Below are 20,607 nucleotides of genomic sequence, written 5' to 3'. Positions count from 1 at the left end.
TAGCACATATAACCAAACCAAAGAATTGGTACTCAAAATAAGAAAAAGTTTCTACAAACAACACAAAGAAGGTAAACAACCAAATACAAGAAATAGGCAAAGAAGATGAATTAGCAATTCTCAGAAGAAAACTGGTCAATAAATATAAGAAAGGGTATTCAACCTCATTACTAATCAGGGAATTTACACACCCAGTTTGGCAAAGAATAACATGTATCTTTGATTACAGTAAATGTTGGTGAGAATGTGGGAAAATAGCAACTCCCTCATAAAATGCCAATGGGAATATAAATGGATTTAACTCATTTGGAGAGCAGACTGTCAATACCTAGTAAACTTGAAGAGGCACATATCCTACAACTCAACAAACACCGCTACATGCCTAACTTAGAGAAATGCTCACACATTGCACAAGGATAAGTGAAGATTTATTATTGCAAAAAAGTGGAAACCACCTAACTACTCTCAGTAGGGGAGATGATTGAACTATGGTTTGTAATATAAAATACCATAAGCCATTGAAATGAATGAACTTGATATACATATATCAACATGGATAAATCTCAAAAACAGTGTTCAATAATAAAACAAACTTGAAAAACAATACAGTATACCATTTATGTAAAATATATAAAAGTAAAATATATTATTGTTATTTTTGGGGGGTGTGGGAACATCTGTGTTAATTTGAGGCACGGAAGCAACAGGAGGGCTCCAGTGTGGCGGTGGAGGGAGGGGGCCCGAGAGCAGCTGGATTTCAGGGTGGGAGCGATTTCTGGGTCAGCAGCCTAGACCTAGAAACAGTGGAAGGCCTGTCTTCCAAAAGGCTACCCTTGAAGTGAGTGAAATGTGGTGTGCAGAGATGCCAGGGGAAAGGGGTTCTGTGCTGGCGCTCGGGGCTCTAGGGGCTGTGGATGCCGGGATCCTGACGCTTACTCCCATCCCCGCCCCCCGACACAGGCCGAGACCCGGCCACACACTCACCACGCCCAGCAGGGCACACGGACCACACACCTGTCCACACAGCACATCTTCTGCACCTGCGGGCGGACAGGGCCTGGACAGGGGCAGGCCTGGGACCAGGTGGCCCTCGCAGCATGTCCCTAGGACGCGGTTATGACTCCGGGACCCTTGGGCTCCGTTCCCAGGTTCCCCCTAGAAGGCTGACCGGGAAGCAAGGGTAGCTGGCAGGTGTGTGGGTGCAGGGGGCACCTACAGGGCCTAGAAGGTGGGATCAGCAGGGTGAGGAATCAGAGGAGGGGGCTTCGAGATCCTCTTGGGTCTGGGAGGGGCTGGACTTTCCTTCCTGAGCTTTGGGAGTCTGGGCCGGGCACAGGGTGCCGGCGGTCAGAGGCCAAATCGCAGCAGAGCCGACAGCAGGCTGAGCAGCACGGTGGGTGGCACTGGCCTGCAGTCCACCGTCGGCGCACTGATGTTGCGCAGCGAGCTCTGGCAGCAGTGGGTGCCCACGGACGCCACGCAGAGGTTGACGCTGGGATGGGGCAGATCCGGGAGCAGCCCTTGCTCAGGGTGTAGCCAAAGTCCACCACGTTCCCGATGCCAGCGGATGCAGAGGTAGTCACACAGTAGCTGTCCGTATCGGAGCAGTCGGTGGGCCTCAGGCAGTACCAGTTGCTGTTCTTATTCACGCAAGAGAAACACACCAGGGAGTGGGCTCGCTCCACACCCAGGAGGGCAGCCAGCAGGACCGGCAGTTAGACCTTCATTCAGGAGGGGACTGGCGTCCCGCCTGGGGTCTCACGAAGCCTGGGGTCTCACGAAGCCGAAGAAGTCAGCCCTGCTCGCTGGCGGATACAGGTCCCCGGCCCGGCCGTGCAGTCAGGCCTGCCCCCGAGCCCAAGTGCAGCCCGCACTCCCCAGTATATGTTATTTATGTATTTGTGACTCTGTAAAATAAAACGTGCTTGGCAATGATACCAATTTCAGAACAGTTAGTAGAAGGGAATAGAGGAAAAATAGGTGAGGGGCAGAAATTTGAGTATATATTGTATGTAATTTTTAAATGCTTTTAAAAGACATTAAGTAAATATGGTGCTCAGTTCAACAGCATGTATATTAAAACTGGGATAATAAAAAGAAGATTCTTATGGCCCTGAGAAAGGATGACAAAAATTAAAACAATTCAAAAAAATTAAAACCATTCAGAGTAGATTTTCTGATCACATGCAATTAAGCTAGACATCAAGAAAAAAATATAACTAAAAAATTCCCAGCTACTTGGAACTCAAGTAAAATGTTTCTAAATAATCAATGGATCAAAGAAGAAATCAAAAGGGAACTTAGAAAATATTTTAAACTGAATGAGAATAAAGACACAACTTATCAAAACTTATCTAATATAGCTACAGTAGCACTTATGGGAAATTTAGGGCAAAAAATGGCTCAGAACAATAAGCTTTCATCTCAAGCAGCTAGGAAAAGAACAACGAATCAGACCTAAGAAAAGTAGGAAGAAGGAAATAATATAGGTATGAACACAGACCAATAATAAAAACAGAGAAAATCAACAGAGCTAAAATTTAGTTCTTTCAAAAACTAAATAAAAAATAAATAAACCTCTAACAAGATTGATCAAGAAAAAAAAGAGAGAAAGAACAAATTACCATTATCAACACCAACATATTTGATAATTTGAATAAAATGAAGTAAACATGACAAATTTTAAAATCTTATGTTAGTGGTTTTGGGTATTTATAATATTATCTTCTGTTCTTTTATGCAGGTTTAAGATACTTCTGAATTTAAAAACTTTTAAAGGGAAAGGTATAGAACATAATGTATAAGATTCTTCTTTTTGTGTTAACATATTTTGTATATATGCATAGACCATTTCTCAAAGGATATATATTAAACTGTTAATGATGGTTGTCATGGGAAATGGGAACATGGGATCAGAAGGAAACTTGTTTTTATCCTATACCTATACTTTTTTTTTTTCATTTCTAATTTTATTGATTTGAGTCCTCGCCCTCTTTTTCTTGAGGAGTCTGGCTAATGGTTTATCAATTGTGTTTATTTTCTCAAAGACCAGCTTTTAGTTCTATTGATCTTTGTTATTGTTTTCTTTGTTTCTATTTCATTTATTTCTGATCTGATCTTTATGATTTCCTTCCTTCTACTAACTTTGGGCTTCGTTTGTTCTTCTTTCTATAGTTCCTTTAGGTGTAAGGCTAGATTGTTTATTTGAGATTTTTCTTGTTTCTTGAGGTAGGCTTATATTGCTATAAACTTCCCTCTTAGAACTGCTTTTGCTGCATCCCATAAGTTTTGGATCATGTTTTCGTTGTCATTTGTCTCTAGGTAGTTTTTGATTTCCTCTTTGATTTCTTCAGTGATCTCTTGGTTATTTAGTAACGTATTGTTTAGCCTCCATGTGTTTGTGTTTTTTATGTTTTTATCCCTGTAATTGATTTCTAACCTCATAGCGTTGTGGTTAGAAAAGATGCTTGATATGATTTCAATTTTCTTAAATTTACTGAGGCTTGATTTGTGAGCCAAGATGTGATCTATCCTGGAGAATGTTCCGTATGCACTTGAGAAGAAAGTGTAATCTGCTGTTTTGGGATGGAATGTCCTATAAATATCAATTAAATCTATCTGGTCTATTGTGTCATCTATTGTGTTTTGTGTTTCCTTATTAATTTTCTGTTTGGATGATCTGTCCATTGGTGTAAGTGAGGTGTTAAAGTCCCCCACTATTATTGTGTTACTGTCAATTCCCTCTTTTATAGCTGTTAGCAGTTGCCTTATGTATTGAGGTGCTCCTATGCTGGGTGCATATATATTTATAATTGTTATATCTTCTTCTCGGATTGATCCCTTGATCATTATGTAGTGTCCTTCCTTGTCCCTTGTAACAGTCTTTATTTTAAAGTCTATTTTATCTGATATGAGTATTGCTACTCCAGCCTCCTTTTGATTTCCATTTGCATGGAATATCTTTTTCCATCCCCTCACTTTCAGTCTATATGTGTCCCTAGGTCTGAAGTGGGTCTCCTGTAGACAGCATATAGATGGGTCTTGTTTTTGTGTCCATCCAGGGAGCCTGTGTCTTTTGGTTGGAGCATTTAATCCATTCACGTTTAAGGTAATTATCGATATATATGTTCCTATTGCCATTTTCTTAATTGTTATGGGTTTGTTTTTGTAGGTCCTTTTCTTCTCTTGTGTTTCCCACTTAGAGAAGTTCCTTTAGCATTTGTTGTAGAGCTGGTTTGGTGGTGCTGAATTCTGTTAGCTTTTGCTTGTCTGTAAACCTTTTGATTTCTCCATTGAATCTGAATGAGATCCTTGCCAGGTAGAATAATCTTGGTTGTAGGTTCTTCCCTTTCATCACTCTAAATATATCATGCCACTCCCTTCTGGCTTGTAGAGTTTCTGCTGAAAAATCAGCTGTTAACCTTATGAGAGTTCCCTTGTATGTTATTTGTTGTTTTTCCCTTTTGGCTTTCAATAACTTTTCTTTGCCTTTAATTTTTGTCAGTTTGATTACTATGTGTCTTGGCTTGTTTCTTCTTGGGTTTATCCTGCCTGGGACTCTCTGCATTTCCTGGACTTGGGTGGCTGTTTCCTTTCCCATGTCAGGGAAATTTTCGACTATAATCTCTTCACATATTTTCTCGGGTCCTTTCTCTCTCTCTTCTCCTTCTGGGACCCCTATAATGCAAATTTTGCTGCGTTTAATGTTATCCCAGAAGTCTCTTAGGCTGTCTTCATTTCTTTTCATTCTTTTTTCTTTATTCTGTTCTATGGCAGTGAATTCCACCATTCTGTCTTCCAGGTCACTTATCCGTTCTTCTGCCTCAGTTTTTCTGCTACTGATTCCTTCTAGTGTATTTTTCATTTCAGTTATTGTATTGTTCATCTCTGTTTGTTTGTTTTTTAATTCTTCTAGGTGATTGTTTTTTAATTCTTCTAGGTCTTTGTTAAACATTTCTTGCATCTTCTCGATCTTTGACTCCATTCTTTTTCTGAGGTCCTGGATCATCTTCACTATCATTTTTCTGAATTCCTTTTCTGGAAGGTTTCCTATCTCCACTTCATTTAGTTGTTTTTCTGGGGTTTTATCTTGTTCCTTCATCTGGTACACAGCCCTCTGCCTTTTCGTCTTGTCTTTCTGTGAATGTGGTTTTTGTTTCACAGGCTGCAGGATTTTAGTTCTTCTTGCTTCTGCTGTCTGCCCTCTGGTGGTCTATACCTATCCTTTTTAAACTGAATCATCTTTTATTTTACTACATGCATTTATTTGTGGGGTTTTTTTTCATATCTCAATAGTTAATAAAAAATGATAAAATATGAGAGCCTTACTTAGATCTGTCTTCCCTGCTCTGTAGCCCAGAGCAGGCTCCCATGCTTCTGCCCCTCTCCCACCTAACCCCTTACCCATAGAACCCGACCCCAGGTCTCTAGAAATTCTAGAGATTCAGGCTGAAGACAAGGAGCAGATGGTTAGGGAGAGTAAAGAGAAGAAGAATAGACTAAGAAATGGTAGCTAAGCATGAGAAAATGAAATCCCTGGTCAAAGGTTGAGATATGGGCCTCAAGAAAAGACCTAGAGAAAATGGATTATGGATCCATGGCATGCGGCCAGCCAAATTTGGGAGGAAGGTAAGGACCATTCTTTCTCACTTTCTGATTCCTGGCATACCAATATTCTTAGGATGTATAACTCAGGCCAATATTTCAGGATATTAGTATTTATTAATAATATCAATTTTCCATTATAGTTCCCATTTCAAACATTGTCCCATTCTCCCAATAAATCATCTAAACATCCATGGAAATTTCAATTCTTTGACATCTAAACTGTATCTCCCACATTTCCTTTCATATGCAATAGCAGAAATAAAAAAAAACTTTGTCATTTGGTTCAGGAAATATGGTTGTTGAGGTCATTTGGTTTTATCACAGAGATTTTTGTGGATTGGCCTATATACCTAACCACCACTTATAACTCATTGAAGATCTAAGCAACCAACTTAAAAATGGACAACAACTTATAAAATGGATACAAGTTGGAAAACAACTTATTTTTAGGTTGGATTCAACCTCAGTCCATGAGTGAGCACTTTCAATTGAGTTTATACAGGCACATTTTTGCCGTAAATTAAATTTTAAAAAATATTTCCTATAGCTAATTTTCTGGTTGTTCCAATCTATTTAGCTTAGGGGGGAAATATCTATAGATGTTTTCTCAGACTTTTAAAGGTCTCAGAGAAAAAAATTCAAACTTCATAGACAAATGGGCAAAGAGTATAACCAGGCAAGTTACAAAAAGAATATAAATGGCAATTAAACATGATGGGATTTTTACTAGTTTTCAGGAAAATGCTAATTAAACATGATACTATTTTCACCATCAGACTGGAACAGATTAAAAAGAGTAACAATATCTAATTAATGATGGCAAAGGGGTAAGAAAACTCCTATATCCTGTTGGATGGTTATATTAATATTCAGTAGTTTAATATTTAATACACACTTTTTGGGAGAGCAATTTGTGAGTATAGCGAAGTGACTGGCATCTTATTTAAGTTGTCAGTCAGAATTGAAATATGGTGACATCAAAATATTAATGAAGTCTCATTTTATGAACAAACATGGAAATAATGTAAATCACTCAACTTAAAATTCTTTCAAAAATAGCATAATTATAAAGTTGGCATAATTACAGAGGTCAAATGAGTTGTAGATGGCATTTGTGCTACATCCTTGACAGTGCTACTCAAGCTGGTTAACAGAAATACCATCTTTGTCAAGTTAACCTTGACTTACACAAGGTTTTCAAGAATTCACCCCTCAAATAATATACTCCGTACCTATCAAAATTTATAATGTAAATATCTTTGGACCTAGCAATTCTACAACTAAGAATCTATGATATTGACATTCTCACATAATTGTGCAAAGATAAACACGTCCCAGAATGTACCTAAAGGCTTTTGAAAATGCCCATTAGGGACCTCCCTGGTGGCCCAGCGGTTAAGAATCTTCCTGCCAATGCAGGGGACGTGGGTTCAAGCCCTGGTCTGGGAAGATCCCACATGCCATGGAGCAACTAAGCCCGTGAGCCACAACTACTGAGCCCACGTGCTGCAACTACTGAAGTCTGGGGGCCTAGAGCCCATGCTCCACAAGAGAAGCCATCGCAATGAGAAGACTGCGTACCGCAATGAAGAGTAGCCCCCGCTTACTGCAGCTAGAGAAAGCCCGTGCAGCAACAAAGACCGAACACAGCCCAAAAAATAAAAAAAATTTAAAAAATTTTAAAACTTGTAATAGCTAGAATTTACTGAGTTCTTATCATATGCTAGGCAAATTCTAAGCACTTCATTCAATTAATCTTCATAAGGACCCTATGAAGTATATGCTATTATTATTTCCATTATCGACCGTTGAGGAAACTGAGATCCAAACTGATTAAATAATTTGCCCAGGGACTTCCCTGGTGGTCCAGTGGTAAAGAATCCGCCTTCCAATGCAGGGGACTCGGGTTCAATCCCTGGTCAGGGAACTAAGATCCCACATGCGTGGGGCAACTAAACCCATGCACCACAACTACTGAGCTTGTGCACCTCAATGAGAGAGCCGCGTATTGCAAACTACAGAGCCCATGCACTCTGGAGCCTGCGCACCACAACTAGAGAGAGAAAAAAACCCGCACGCCACAACTACAGAGAAGCCCGCACACCGCAGCGAAGAGCCCTCACTGCAATGAAAGATTCCGCATGCCTCAATGAAGACCCTGCGTGCCGCAACTAAGACCCGACACAGCCAAGAAAATAAAGAAAGAAATAAATAATTTGCCCTATGTTACATACCTAATGGATTTGGAGCCAGAGTTTGAACAGAGGTAGTCTGTATTAAGCAACACCGTTAATTGCCATGCTAAGAGTTCTCTATACTTCGTAGTGTAGGGATGACTTTTAAAATAATAAATATATGATTTTTGTCTTTTAAAAATACAAATCTGGGGGCTTCCCTGGTGGCGCAGTGGTTGAGAGTCCGCCTGCCGATGCAGGGGACGCGGGTTCGTGCCCCGGTCCGGGAAGATCTCACATGCCGTGGAGCGGCTGGGCCCGTGAGCCATGGCCGCTGAGCCTGAGCCGCAAAAAAAAAAAAAAAAAAAAAACAAATCTGGGACTTCCCTGGTAGCCCAGTGGTTAAGACTCCACGCTTTCAATGCAGGGGGCGCAGGTTTGATCCCTGGTCGGGGAACCAAGATCCCACATGCCGTGCTGTGTGGCCAAAAAACAAACAAACAAACAAACAAAAAAAACAAATCTAGAAAAAAGATCAGCAATGTTTTTGATTTTATAATTTAGGTTGTTGTGACATATATCATCGTGGTAGGCAGAATAATGCTGCCAGTCTTCCCCACCCCTTCAGATGTCCTACATCCTAATCTCCAGAACCTGTGACCTTACATGGCAAAAGGGACTTTGCAGATGTGATTAAAGATCTTGAGATAGCGAGATAACCCTGGATGAACTGGGTGGGCCCAACATAATCATAAGGGTTCTTAGAAGGAGAAAAGGGAGGCAGAAGGGTCAGAGTCAGAGAAAGAGATGTGAACCCAAAAGCAGTGTCAGGATGAGAAAGACTGGACTGCCCATTGCTGGCTTTGAAGATGATGGCAGAGACCATGAGCCAAGGAACAGGCAGCCTTTAGAACCTGGAAAAGGCAAGGAAATGGACCCTCCCCTAGAGCCCCCAGAGGGAACACAGTCCTACCAACACTTCGATCTTAGCCCAGTGACACTTAGGCACTCCAAAAATGTAAGATAATACATTTTTATCATTTAAGCCACTAAATTCGTGGTAATTTGTTACACCAGCAATAGGAAACCAATATAATCATTAATTATTAACTTAATAAAGATACACTCTGCTTACAGATTATAGGACTTTTGCTACCTGGAAAGTACAAATTTTGTTATCGGCTGAATTGTGCCCTCCTCACCTCCCCCAGATTCATATATGTAAGTCCTAAACCCCAGTACCTTTGCCTGTGACTCTCCTGGGAGATGGGCCTTTAAAGAGGTAATTAGGAAGAGTATTTGAAAGACTAATGGAAACACTAAAAAAATAAAATAAAATAAATAAAGAGGTAATTAGGTTAAATTAGGTCATATAGGTGGGCTCTAATCCAATCTGACAAGTACTTTTTTTTTTTTTTTGCGGTATGCGGGCCTCTCACTGTTGTGGCCTCTCCCGTTGCAGAGCACAGGCTCCGGACGCGCAGGCTCAGCGGCCATGGCTCACTGGCCCAGCCGCTCCGGGGCATGCGGGATCCTCCCGGACCGGGGCAGGAACCCATGTCCCCTGCATCGGCAGGCGGACTTTCAACCACTGCGCCACCAGGGAAGCCCTGACTAGTACTCTTTAAAATATATATATTTATTTATTTGGCTGTGCCTGGTCTTAGTTTTGGCATGCAAACTCTCAGTTGTGGCATATGGGATCTAGTTCCCTGACCAGGGATGGAACCCGGGGCCCCTGCATTTGGAGCGTAGAGTCTTAGCTGCTGGACCACCAGGGAAGTCCCATGACTAGTATTCTTATGAGAAGAGGAAATTCGGACACACAGAGAGACCTCAGGGAGGGGCATGCACACAGAGGAACACAGTTCAGATTCTGGTTTTGTTGAAGGATTAGATCGAACATGTAAGAGAAAGAAAGGAACCAAGGATACCTCTAGGATTTGGGGCCTCATTTTTTGGCAGAGGAAGGATCAGGAGCTATTTTTGGACACGTTACCTTTGAGACCCTGTTAGACACATTAGTGCAGATATCAAGGGGGCAGCTAGATAAATATCTGAGTGTGGAGTTCCGGGGAGAGGTGCAGGCTGGAGATACCAATTTGGGACTCATCCCCTTATGGGCAGCATTTAAAGCCAGACACTGGATCCGATTCCCCAGGGGGTAAGTACAGACTGACAAAAGAAGAGGCACTAGAGCTGAACCCTGGGCCCCAACATTTAGATCTGGAGATATGAGAAGGACCCAGCAAGGAGACCAAGAAGATGCCGGTGAGGCAAGAGGAGGACCAAGACCGAGGTGCTCCCGGAAGCCAGGGAAGAAAACGTCACCCCTGAATTAGTGTTGCTGAGAGGCCAAGGAAGCAAGAGAACACGGTTCTTGTCCTCTGTCAGGACTGACACCAAGGCTGACCCGGATTTCTAGAAACGTGCTGCTAGTGTTTAGGATGTTAGCAAGAGAAGACTTTGGATGAAAAAACTTTGGGGGGATCTTGGGAATATGGTAAGTAGGGGGTGGGGCAAAATAAATCCAAACATCCTAAACTTAATAACAGCAAACAGCGATTAAGAGCTGATTCTCTACTGTGCGCCTTTCTAAATACCTTTCATGTGTCAGGTCATTGAAAGCTCAAAGCGACCACATCGAGTAAGCATTTGACCCTCAGATATGAGGAGGAAATGGGCTCACGGAGGGGGTTACAGAACCCGGCAGAGGCAGCAGAGATTCTAACCTGGCCCTGAGAACAGTAGGTCTGTGTACATTTTTGGCCACATTTTGAGTATTATTGAACTGGGTTATGGGTACATGGGAGTTTTTTAAAAAAACATTCTGTCTACACTTTATGTTTGAAATCTTCACATTGAGAAAGAAAAAAACAAAGGGGAAATTGAAGGGCAATTTCTATTATTAAGTCCAAATGCTACTTAATTAAGACTGCTTCTCATGAAAACCTAATTCTAACCCCTGAGCCCCGCTCTGTGCCACAGCGCACCCCTCTTCTGGGCTTTCTGAGGGATTCCCTAAGAACTGAGGGGGAAGAGAAGGAAGAACAACAGTGTTGGTTGGAGTTTTTCCCTCTGCCAAGACTCCAGTGCTGTAGGAAGGCTACAAAGTGAGACGCAGATGCCTTTGAACTTGCCAGGCCAATTTAATTTGGTATCTCTGTGCTGTTCCTGGCGCGAGACTGCAGCTCTCAAAACTGCAATTTTAAAAGCCTGTTTGGGTGTATTCCTCCACTGAATTCCGCAACTCTCCTCTCTCCATGCGGGTGGGGAGCCAGCAGGAAGCCAGGTCTCTGTCAGACTCATAAATTCCCGCTTTCTTGTTTATTCTTCCGGGATCAGGAAACCCACAAGTGGTCATCCTGAAGCTGATGTTGCCCCACCCTCACCGTCAGTGTTTTGTTAGGGGGCAAGGGTGTCAGAGACGCAAGAGACAGGTGTTGGCCCTTAAGCCTCTACTCAAGAGACGATCACCTCCCATCTCTCTGGCCCAAACCCACATCTCCAGGTTTTTGTTGAAGTCAATCAGAAAAATCCCATGGTCTGTCAACAAATATTCAGCACTCCCTAGACATATAGCTCTGGATTAGGTACTGTTGTGCTTAGAAAATAAAACGGAACCTAACTTGAAAACAAAATGTGTTTTATAGAAGTTTACTTTATAGTTATCTGGGCAGAAACCTGTCTATCCCACAATTAAATAAGTAAGGCCGGCCTAGACTGATTTTTATTCAATGAAAAGTGGGCAGTCTTTCTTCAACATGGTTCTTTTCAAGCCAATAATGAATTTTATAAATACTTTCTATAAAGGAGTTAACAAAATAAGATGTGTATAGTATCAAAACCTGAGTGCAATCAATCCAGATGTTTAACTATTTAAGGAAGTAAAACCAAACCAAACCTACTCTCTCTCTTAAAAACCAACTATTACATGCTATAGTGTTAAATAAGAGAAAGTCTTTAACAACACTGATTATCAAAGATCCACCCAGAGCGTGCCTTTTAAAAGTAAGATGTTGGACTTCCCTGGAGGCGCAGTGGTTGAGAATCCGCCTGCCAATGTAGGGGACACGGGTTTGAGCCCTGGTCCAGGAAGATTCCACATGCCGTGGAGCAACTAAGCCCATGCGCCACAACTACTGAGCCTGCACTCTAGAGTCCGTGAGCCACAACTACTCAGCCCGTGTGCCACAACTACTGAAGCCCACGTGCCTAGAGCCTGTGCTCTGCAACAAGAGAAGCCAGCACAATGAGAAGCCCGCGTGCCACAACAAAGAGTAGCCCCCGCTCGCTGCAACTAGAGAAAGCCCGCGCACAGCAATGAAGACCCAACGCAGCCAAAAATAAATAAATAAATTTATTTATTTTAAAAATAAATAAATAAAAAATAAAAGTAAGATTTTGGGAGGACTTCCCTGGTGGTCCAGTGGTTAAGAATCCACCTTCCAATTAAGGGGATGTGGGTTTGATCCCTGGTCAGGGAACTAAGATCTCACATGCTGCGGGGCAACTAAGCCCCCATGCTGCAACTACTGAGCCCACACACCACAACTAGAGAGAAGCCTGCACACTGCAGCAAAAGATGCCGTGTGCCGCAACTAAGACCCAACGCAGCCAAAAGTAAATAAATAAATATTTTTAAAAAACAAACAAAAAATAAATAAATAAAATGAAATTAAAATAAGATTTTTTTTTTTTTCTATTCTCAATGCTTAGGCCTGGCAATGTCAGTAGTTAGCTGTGGGACCTGGGAAAGTCACATCCATTCTGAATCTCATTTGAGAAAAAGGAATAATACTATTTATTACACAAGAATATTATAATAGCAAAATGAGAACATGTATATGAAAGTGCTTGATATTATTATTATTATTATTTTTTTTGCGGTATGCGGGCCTCTCACCGTTGTGGCCTCTCCCGTTGCGGAGCACAGGCTCCGGACGCGCAGGCTCAGCGGCCATGGCTCACGGGCCCAGCCGCTCCACCGCATGCGGGATCCTCCCGGATCGGGGCACAAACCCGTGTCCCCTGCATTGGCAGGCGGACTCCCAACCACTACGCCACCAGGGAAGCCCTGATATTAATAGTAATAACACTGTTAATTACTCATAATAAAATAAGGATCTCTAAAGTGCCTTCTAGCTTTAAAAGCTTATTATTAAGGAATAATTATTGAAGAGTTTAAAGAGAGTCCTTTCAGAGACACATACTGAAATAGTTTAGGATGAAGTGATGTAGCAACTGAGATTCACTTCAAAATCCAGTGAGAACAGTAGGTCTGTGTACATTTTTGGCCACATTTTGAGTATTATTGAACTGGGTTATGGGTACATGGGAGTTTTTTAAAAAAACATTCTGTCTACACTTTATGTTTGAAATCTTCACATTGAGAAAGAAAAAAACAAAGGGGAAATTGAAGGGCAATTTCTATTATTAAGTCCAAATGCTACTTGATTAAGACTGCTTCTCATGAAAACCTTGATATTAAAAGAAATGGTAGAGATTTTAAATGAATGCCAAAATGCATAAGAATTCAAACAATTGATAATTTGAATTTTTTTAATTAATTAATTAATTTATTTGGCTGCGTTGGGTCGTCGTTGCTACGTGCCTGGGCTTTCTCTAGTTGTGGCGAGTGCGGACTATTCTTCGTTGTGGTGTGTGGGCTTCTCCCTGCGGTGGCTTCTCTTGTTGCGGAGCACAGGCTTCAGTAGTGGTGGCACGCCGGATCAGTAGCTGTGGTTCGCGGGCTCTAGAGCACAGGCTCAGTAGTTGTGGTGCACGGGCTTAGTTGCTCCACAGCATGTGGGATCTTCCCAGACCAGGGCTCAAACCCATGTCCCAGGCTTTGGCAGGTGGATTCTTAACCACTGTGCCACCAGGGAAGTCTCATAATTTGATTATGTTTTTAAATAATCTTTTTTTTTAACATCTTTATTGGAGTGTAATTGCTTTACAGCCATCATTGAATAATCTTTTAACTTATTTTTAACTAAAGGAAACCCGTTTTAATTAAATATTGAGTTAAAAATTTATATTTACTACATGATTTAAGATTATTAATGAAATCTACACGTTAACCTGGAAACTTAAATGCTTAAAGATTTTTTCCCAAAAGAAATTTCAGGATATGTTAACGATTTTCTGCCTTTTAAGATCCCAATGTTCTATCATATTTGTTATATCCAATTAAGTACATAATTACATATCATTTCAAATGATGAGATACTAGATACTTCACTGACAAAATCTGTCACTAACTAAAGAGAACTTAAGAGCAGCAAGTATACATAATATGTCCCCTTCCTACCCTGAAGATGTGAGTTCCTTAGGAAGTCTTCATGAGTTTCTTTTGTTTCTCCAGGTTTTGTTGATCTATACTCACTCCTCAGAGAGATCTTCCACCATCTAAAGGTTACCTGTAATTGAACAGATAGAAAGCGAGATGAACTAAAACTGATTTCAATACCAACAGCTGTGTTTAGGTCTGGGGTTTTAAAAAAAAATCACCATCATGGAAGGCACATAAGGCTGTGTGTCCAACAGCAGGTATAACTTCACAAACTGGCATCACATCAAATTAGAAGTGAGGTCTGTGCATCAGTGAACATTTTCCTTAGAAATTAGGGGCACAAAACCAAAGTGCTGGAAGGAATCTTAAAAATCTCTCAAGTCAATTGGTGTTAAATCACCCAGAGCCAAATGGCTAGCTGCTCCTGAGAACAGAGATTCTTTACCTTTGGGAGCCATTTCCAAAGTAATTGCTTAGTTCTCCTCCTCCCTTCCCTGTCTACAGAGCAGACATGAGGAGTGGATACTTTTCTCGTGGAGAGAGACAGGCACTTGGATAGAGCCAGGAAAAGCACCATCATGCCTTGACTGATGCATCAGAGTGTCATTACCCAAGACACTTCTTGGTAATGGATCTGCTGACAGTGCATTTCACTTCTATGAGCATTTTGGTTTTTCAGAAGCAAACCTCATTTCCATGGTTATGGACTGCACTTAGTTTCTATGTTGATTTCATAGCAGTGTCAACCAAACTCTTCCTGCTGTAGGGCTCCCAGGGAAAAGATGGGTAAAGAGACAGACAGTGCTGAGAAACTGGTTGGCTTCCTAGTTCTGGTTTCTTTCCTCGTTGGCATTACCATGTAAGGTTAAAATTTGTTCAGCTCGGGCTTCCCTGGTGGCGCAGTGGTTGAGAGTCCACCTGCCGATGCAGGGGACACGGGTTCGTGCCCCGGTCCGGGAAGATCCCACATGCCGCGGAGCGGCTGGGCCCGTGAGCCATGGCCGCTGAGCCTGCGCGTCCGGAGCCTGTGCTCCGCAACGGGAGAGGCCACAACAGTGAGAGGCCAGCGTACCGCAAAACAAAAACAAACAAACGAACAAAAAAATTAGTTCAGCTCTACCCAACGCAAAATTGTTAAGTAGGTGAAACTTGCTAAGAGACCTCCCTTTATTTAGTTTCCTCTCCCCCATCCCCAGCCACCCAACACTCCCCGTGGTCCTCACAGGTCCTGGGTGCACCTCCTTGGGCTACTGCCTTGGGAGCCTCCTTGGGAGCAGAGGGAAAATATATACATACGTAGGTTACAAAACTCCATAATCTCAGAATACTGTCGTCGCTGATTCCTTTCAGAGAATCCCTTCGCCTGACACTTTTGTTTTTTTCTCAGCATGAGGCTCACCAAAATCATCCTCTTTAGTATCTTTCTGCCCCATCTCCAGAGAGTTAAGGGTATATCAGTCTACTAGGGCTGCCATAAAAAAATATCACGGACTGGGTGGCTTGAACAACAGAAATTTATTCCCTCACAGTTCTGGAGGCTGCAAGTCCAAGATCAACGTGTTGGCAAGTTTGGTGTCTCCTGAGGCCTCTCTCCTTGGTTGCAGATGCCACCTTCTCACTGTGTCCTCATGTGATCTTACCTCTGGGTATGTGCATCCCTGGTGTCTCTTCCTCTTCTTATAAGGACACTGGTCATATTGGATTAGGGCCCCACACTGATGACCTCATTTAACCTTAATTAGTTCTTGAAAGGCCCTATGTACAAATACAGTTACATTAAGGGTTAGGGTTTCAACATAAGACTTTAAAGGGGGGAACACAATTCGATCTATAACCAAAGGGTATCAGGTATTACAGGAGAAAGAGCATGAATTTTGGAGCAAAGAAGGACTTGGCTCATCTATTTAATCTCTCTGCACTTCAATTTTCCTTTTCATCTCCTTCTATTAAGTACTATTAAAATTAATATTAAGGGCTTCCCTGGTGGTGCAATGGTTAAGAATCCACCTGCCAGTGCAGGGGACACAGGTTCGAGCCCTGGTCTGGGAAGATCCCACATGCCGTGGAGCAACTAAGCCCATGAGCCACAACTACTCAGCCTGTGCTCTAGAGCCTGCGAGCCACAACTACTGAGCCTGCATGCCACAGCTACTGAAGCCCACTCATCTAGACCCCATGGTCTGCAACAACAGAAGACACTGCAGTGAGAAGCCCACGTACTGCAACGAAGAGTAGCCCGTGCTCACCTCAACTAGAGAAAGCCTGCTTACAGCAACGAAGACCCAATGCAACCAAAAAATAAATAATTAATTAACATTAAATATTATAAATAATATTCCCTTGCTATTGGATGAAGATGCCAGGTCATCTGAATCTAATGCAACATTCTTTATACACATAATCTAGAACTTTTAGAACTAGTTGGGAAGTCAGAAATAATTAAGTCCATTTTCCTGTGACTCATGTGAGGAAAATATTTCAAACAGGTTAAGTCAGAAGTGATAGGTGTCCCTCCCTACAACCACACGACCAGATGTTATGTTACAATTAAATTCTGACATAAGAAAGACAGACACCACAGGAGTCCAAAACATGTTTCTAGAAGCTCAGTGCGGTGCCCCCTCCCATCCACTCTGGCACCCTACAGGAACCTTCTCAGGAAAGTTTCTCTCTGGGACAAGAGCACCTAAATTATAATGACCTAATCAGCTACCCCTCTAGCTAGATCAAGCAACTAAATCGTCAGTTAAGTGTAAGATTTTGGAATGCATGTAGTTCTAGACAGGGCGTAACCCAGAAACATTTAGCTACAGAGCTTACTTCTTACATTGTTCAAAAAAAAGGCAGACAGACACTTGTACAATCTTACTTGTCAGCTTCATATCTTGCACATCATCCATTTCACCAATTAAGAATTATTTCTGACATTTCTTCTGCTAATGAATTAGCCCCTCTGGTACTGATTGAGAAGGCAATGTTCAAAGTGCTTGCTGTCATGGCCTCTAGAGGGAGACTCCTCAGGACACAGACTCAAGTTACCTTGCACACACAGACAAGCATACTACTGGCTCCTCTGAGGTATTTAAGGTAAATGCCCAAGGATATAACACTTGCCTAAGGAAACGCGGCTGGTTAAAACCAGAACCCAAGCCTCCTCACTGTTAACTCTTCAACACAGGGTTTGTTCTGAGTCACGAAGCTTTCTTTACGTACAACCTGCATACTATAACTCATCAGACCACCTCCACAGAGCAGTACACAGAAATATGCGCCTCAGAACCACTACTGAGCCTAGTCAAGACTCCTATGTTCTACATACTGTACTTATTAAAACAGAAAAAGATGTGAGACAGATATTTTCTAACACTTACTGTCTCTCAAATTTTAAAGATTTTTTTTTAAGTGACAAAACCCAATATTGGTGAGGACAAAAAAAAAAAAAAAAAAAAAAAGGGAGCCCAGCCCCTTAATACTCATTGAGAAGAGTGTAAATTGGCTTGGTAATATCTTCCAAAAACCTTAAAGTCATCCATTCCCTTTGACCCAGATATTCTACTCCTAAGGAATTTATCAGAGACATGTACAACATTTTTTATATAAGAATGTTCGTCATGGGTTAATTATAATCATGAAAAATCAGTGCTGACCTAAGGGTCCAATAGTTGGGACTAGTTAAATAATCATGGCCCATTTAGATGATGGAATACTCTGTGGCCAATAAAACAATCTGTGAAGAAATGATTAATAACATAGATCAATGTTAATGATCACTTGTTAAAAGGCTCAGAAGTGTATACACCCCTGCTCCAAATATTTAAAGGAAAATATTTCTATGTGCAGGAGGAAGGAGCATATTAGCTTGGCAATAAATAAATGCAATTATTTCACATCACAGATACAGTTTGAAGGAAGCTAAAGTGTAGCCCCCAAATATTTGTGAGTTGGCTACTAACTCTCATGGTATTAGCTTATTTTAAGTCATAGTGCATAGAAATTTATTGTTATATATTTATCTCTATTTTGAAAACCTTAAAATCTGTAAATACTGTTTTGAACATCTTATCAGCTGCGAATGTGTTGTTAATGAACAATCCTGGCTGCAAGAAAAGCCACAGAGGAGCTTCCCAGGGGTTTTGCGACGGTTTAGATCTGGCTGGAACATGGGTTTCATCAGGCTCCCAATCACCTGTGAGCAGTGTGAGACTGACTGTCTTTTCATGGATGAAGAAGTCGACGGCAGACGGTGAAATAACTTGTCCCAGCTCCTCTCCCAGGCAGAGGCTGACCTAGAAAGAGTCTAGTTCTCTTTCATTGCCTCATACCCTCTCCAGGAAGGGCAGGCGGCCAGTCTCATTATACAACACACACCATCATTTGGTATCTCAATAGAAATCATGTGACCTGTAAGAATTCCTTAAAATTTTAATTTAGCATATTTTCTCTGATATTTCCAGTGAATCATTTTAATAAATTTGAAAATTGAGCTACTTGTATTTATTTTTTGACGTGTAATACCCGAGGTACAAGAAAACTGCATCTAAGGGGCTTCCCTGGTGGCGCAGTGGTTGGGAGTCCGCCTGCCGATGCAGGGGACAAGGGTTCGTGCCCCGGTCCGGGAAGATCCCACATGCCGTGAAGCGGCTGGGCCCGTGAGCCATGGCCGCTGAGCCTACACGTCTGGAGCCTGTGCTCCGCAACGGGAGAGGCCACAACAGTGAGAGGCCCGTGTACCACAAAAAAAAAAAAAAAGAAAGAAAATTGCATCTAACATTGTTATAAATAAAAGAAATCAGATCAGTCATCAAGGGCTCCAGAGTGAACAGCAGCTTCATAACCTCCATGCTTATCATCTTTGCCTTCTGGGTGTAATTTAATAAGATCAATTCGAAGAATGGTAATTGCAGCTTCAGTTGCAAATTTCAAACTCTTAACTTTGTCTATGGTTGGTTCCTACACCCCTGCTTGTTTGTTGTCTCAGGGTTTACCACTGACCAAGTCAAGACCGAGCCATTTTAGATTTTTGCGTTCTGAGCCTCACTGTGAAAAGCTCTCAATTTTGCAGCCCGATCTGTGGAGTCTTGGGCAGCATTAACTGCTAGAGCATTAGGAATAACAAGAAGAGATCTTGCAAACTCGGCAAGAGCCAGCTGTTCCCGGGAGCCCATGCTGGTTGCACAGTTTTCAAGGTATACGGAAAGGGCTGCTTCTACAATCTGCTTCTACCCGGACCCACAGATTTTGACTCCAAAACTCTCACCACACAAAGAGCATCAGGTAACGAGTGCTCCATCTCGCCACACATGAAATCATTTGCCCCAAGTAAGATGAATGACGCAGAGGTATGAGCCTTAGTGTTTTTAATCAAGATCAGTTCATCATCACAAATTCTCTCCTGTACCAACATTGAAGCTTCAAAAGTTTCTTCACCTTCCAAATGAAAATTGAGCTACTCTTAAAAGAGAGGTCTAAGATTCCTCATTGATCCCAACGTCTCTTCTGCACGAATTATTATGGCAAGACGACGAAGTATTTGTCATTCACCCAGTGAAGGTCCCTAAAGCTTAAGTCCTTTGCCCACCAGGAGAGGAACTCAGGAGGCACTGGGAAAAGGTGGGCACAGTGGGCATCTCAGCATTTGAGTATATTTGGGCAATATACACCCCACCCCAGTCCCCCAGGTTCGGAGATTGTGTTACTCCCATCACTACATTTGAAAAATCCTGCTGCTGGGACAAAAGCAGAGACTCTGGTGTTAGAACGGTCTGGGTTTAAACCGTGGTCTCTGCCATTTACCTGGGGCAAATGTCTTTTCAAAAAATATTTATTATTTATTATTTTTGGCTGCATCAGGTCTTTGTTGAGGCATGTGGGATCTTCCGCTGTGGCATGGGCTCTTTGTTGCAGCGCATGGGCTTCTCTCTAGTAGTGGCATATGGGCTTTTCTCTCTCTAGTTGTGGTGCACGGGCTCCAGAGCACATGGGCTCTGTAGTTTGCAACACGGGCTCTCTAGTTGTGGTGCGTGGGCTTAGTTGCCGTGCGGCATGTGGGACCTTAGCTCCCCCAACAGGGATTGAACCTACGTCCCCTGCATTGGAAGGCAGATTCCTTACCATTGGACCACCAGGAACGTCTCTTTTGGGCAAATGTCTTAATCTCTTGTGACCTCAGTTTCTTCATCTCCAAAACGGAAACAACCACGATGCCCACTTCATTGAATTTGGAGGGATGACCTGGGATAAATCCAAAGTGCCCAGCACGATGCCAGGCACATGATGCCAGCCCGTGAGCTCCGTAGAGGACGGTCCTTGCCTCTTTCCTTCCCTCTCTCCCTCTTGTTCCCTTGCTGGTCACCTCTTCATACTTATAACACACTCAGCCCCCAAATACCTACAGATCAGAACCTTGTCTTTGTTCTCATCAACTATCTAACAATATTCAACCATACTTCATTGGGACTTCTGTGGCAGTCCAGTGGTTAAGACTCCGTGCTTCCACTGCAGGGAGCATGGGTTCCATCCCTGGTCGGGGAA

The 20,607-nt window shown here is 42.3% G+C and overlaps 1 protein-coding gene across 1 annotated transcript in view; it reads right to left on the bottom strand.

Annotated features, from left to right (window-relative positions):
- FBXO36 (F-box protein 36) overlaps window positions 1–20,607 on the bottom strand; it is a gene marked incomplete at its 5' end in the record, with an annotated part of 100,890 nt that overhangs the window by 28,816 nt on the left and 51,467 nt on the right. Inside the window, one exon of the mRNA XM_082841759.1 lies at window positions 14,095–14,203. Coding sequence (XP_082697885.1) covers window positions 14,095–14,203 — 109 coding nt within the window. The remainder of the gene's footprint in view (window positions 1–14,094; window positions 14,204–20,607) is intronic.

Source organism: Leucopleurus acutus, assembly GCF_964270905.1.
Source record: "Leucopleurus acutus genome assembly, chromosome: 6".
Lineage (NCBI taxonomy): Eukaryota > Metazoa > Chordata > Mammalia > Artiodactyla > Delphinidae > Leucopleurus > Leucopleurus acutus.
Note: the sequence above shows the minus strand (reverse complement) of the source record. Positions and strands in the feature narration are given on the sequence as shown.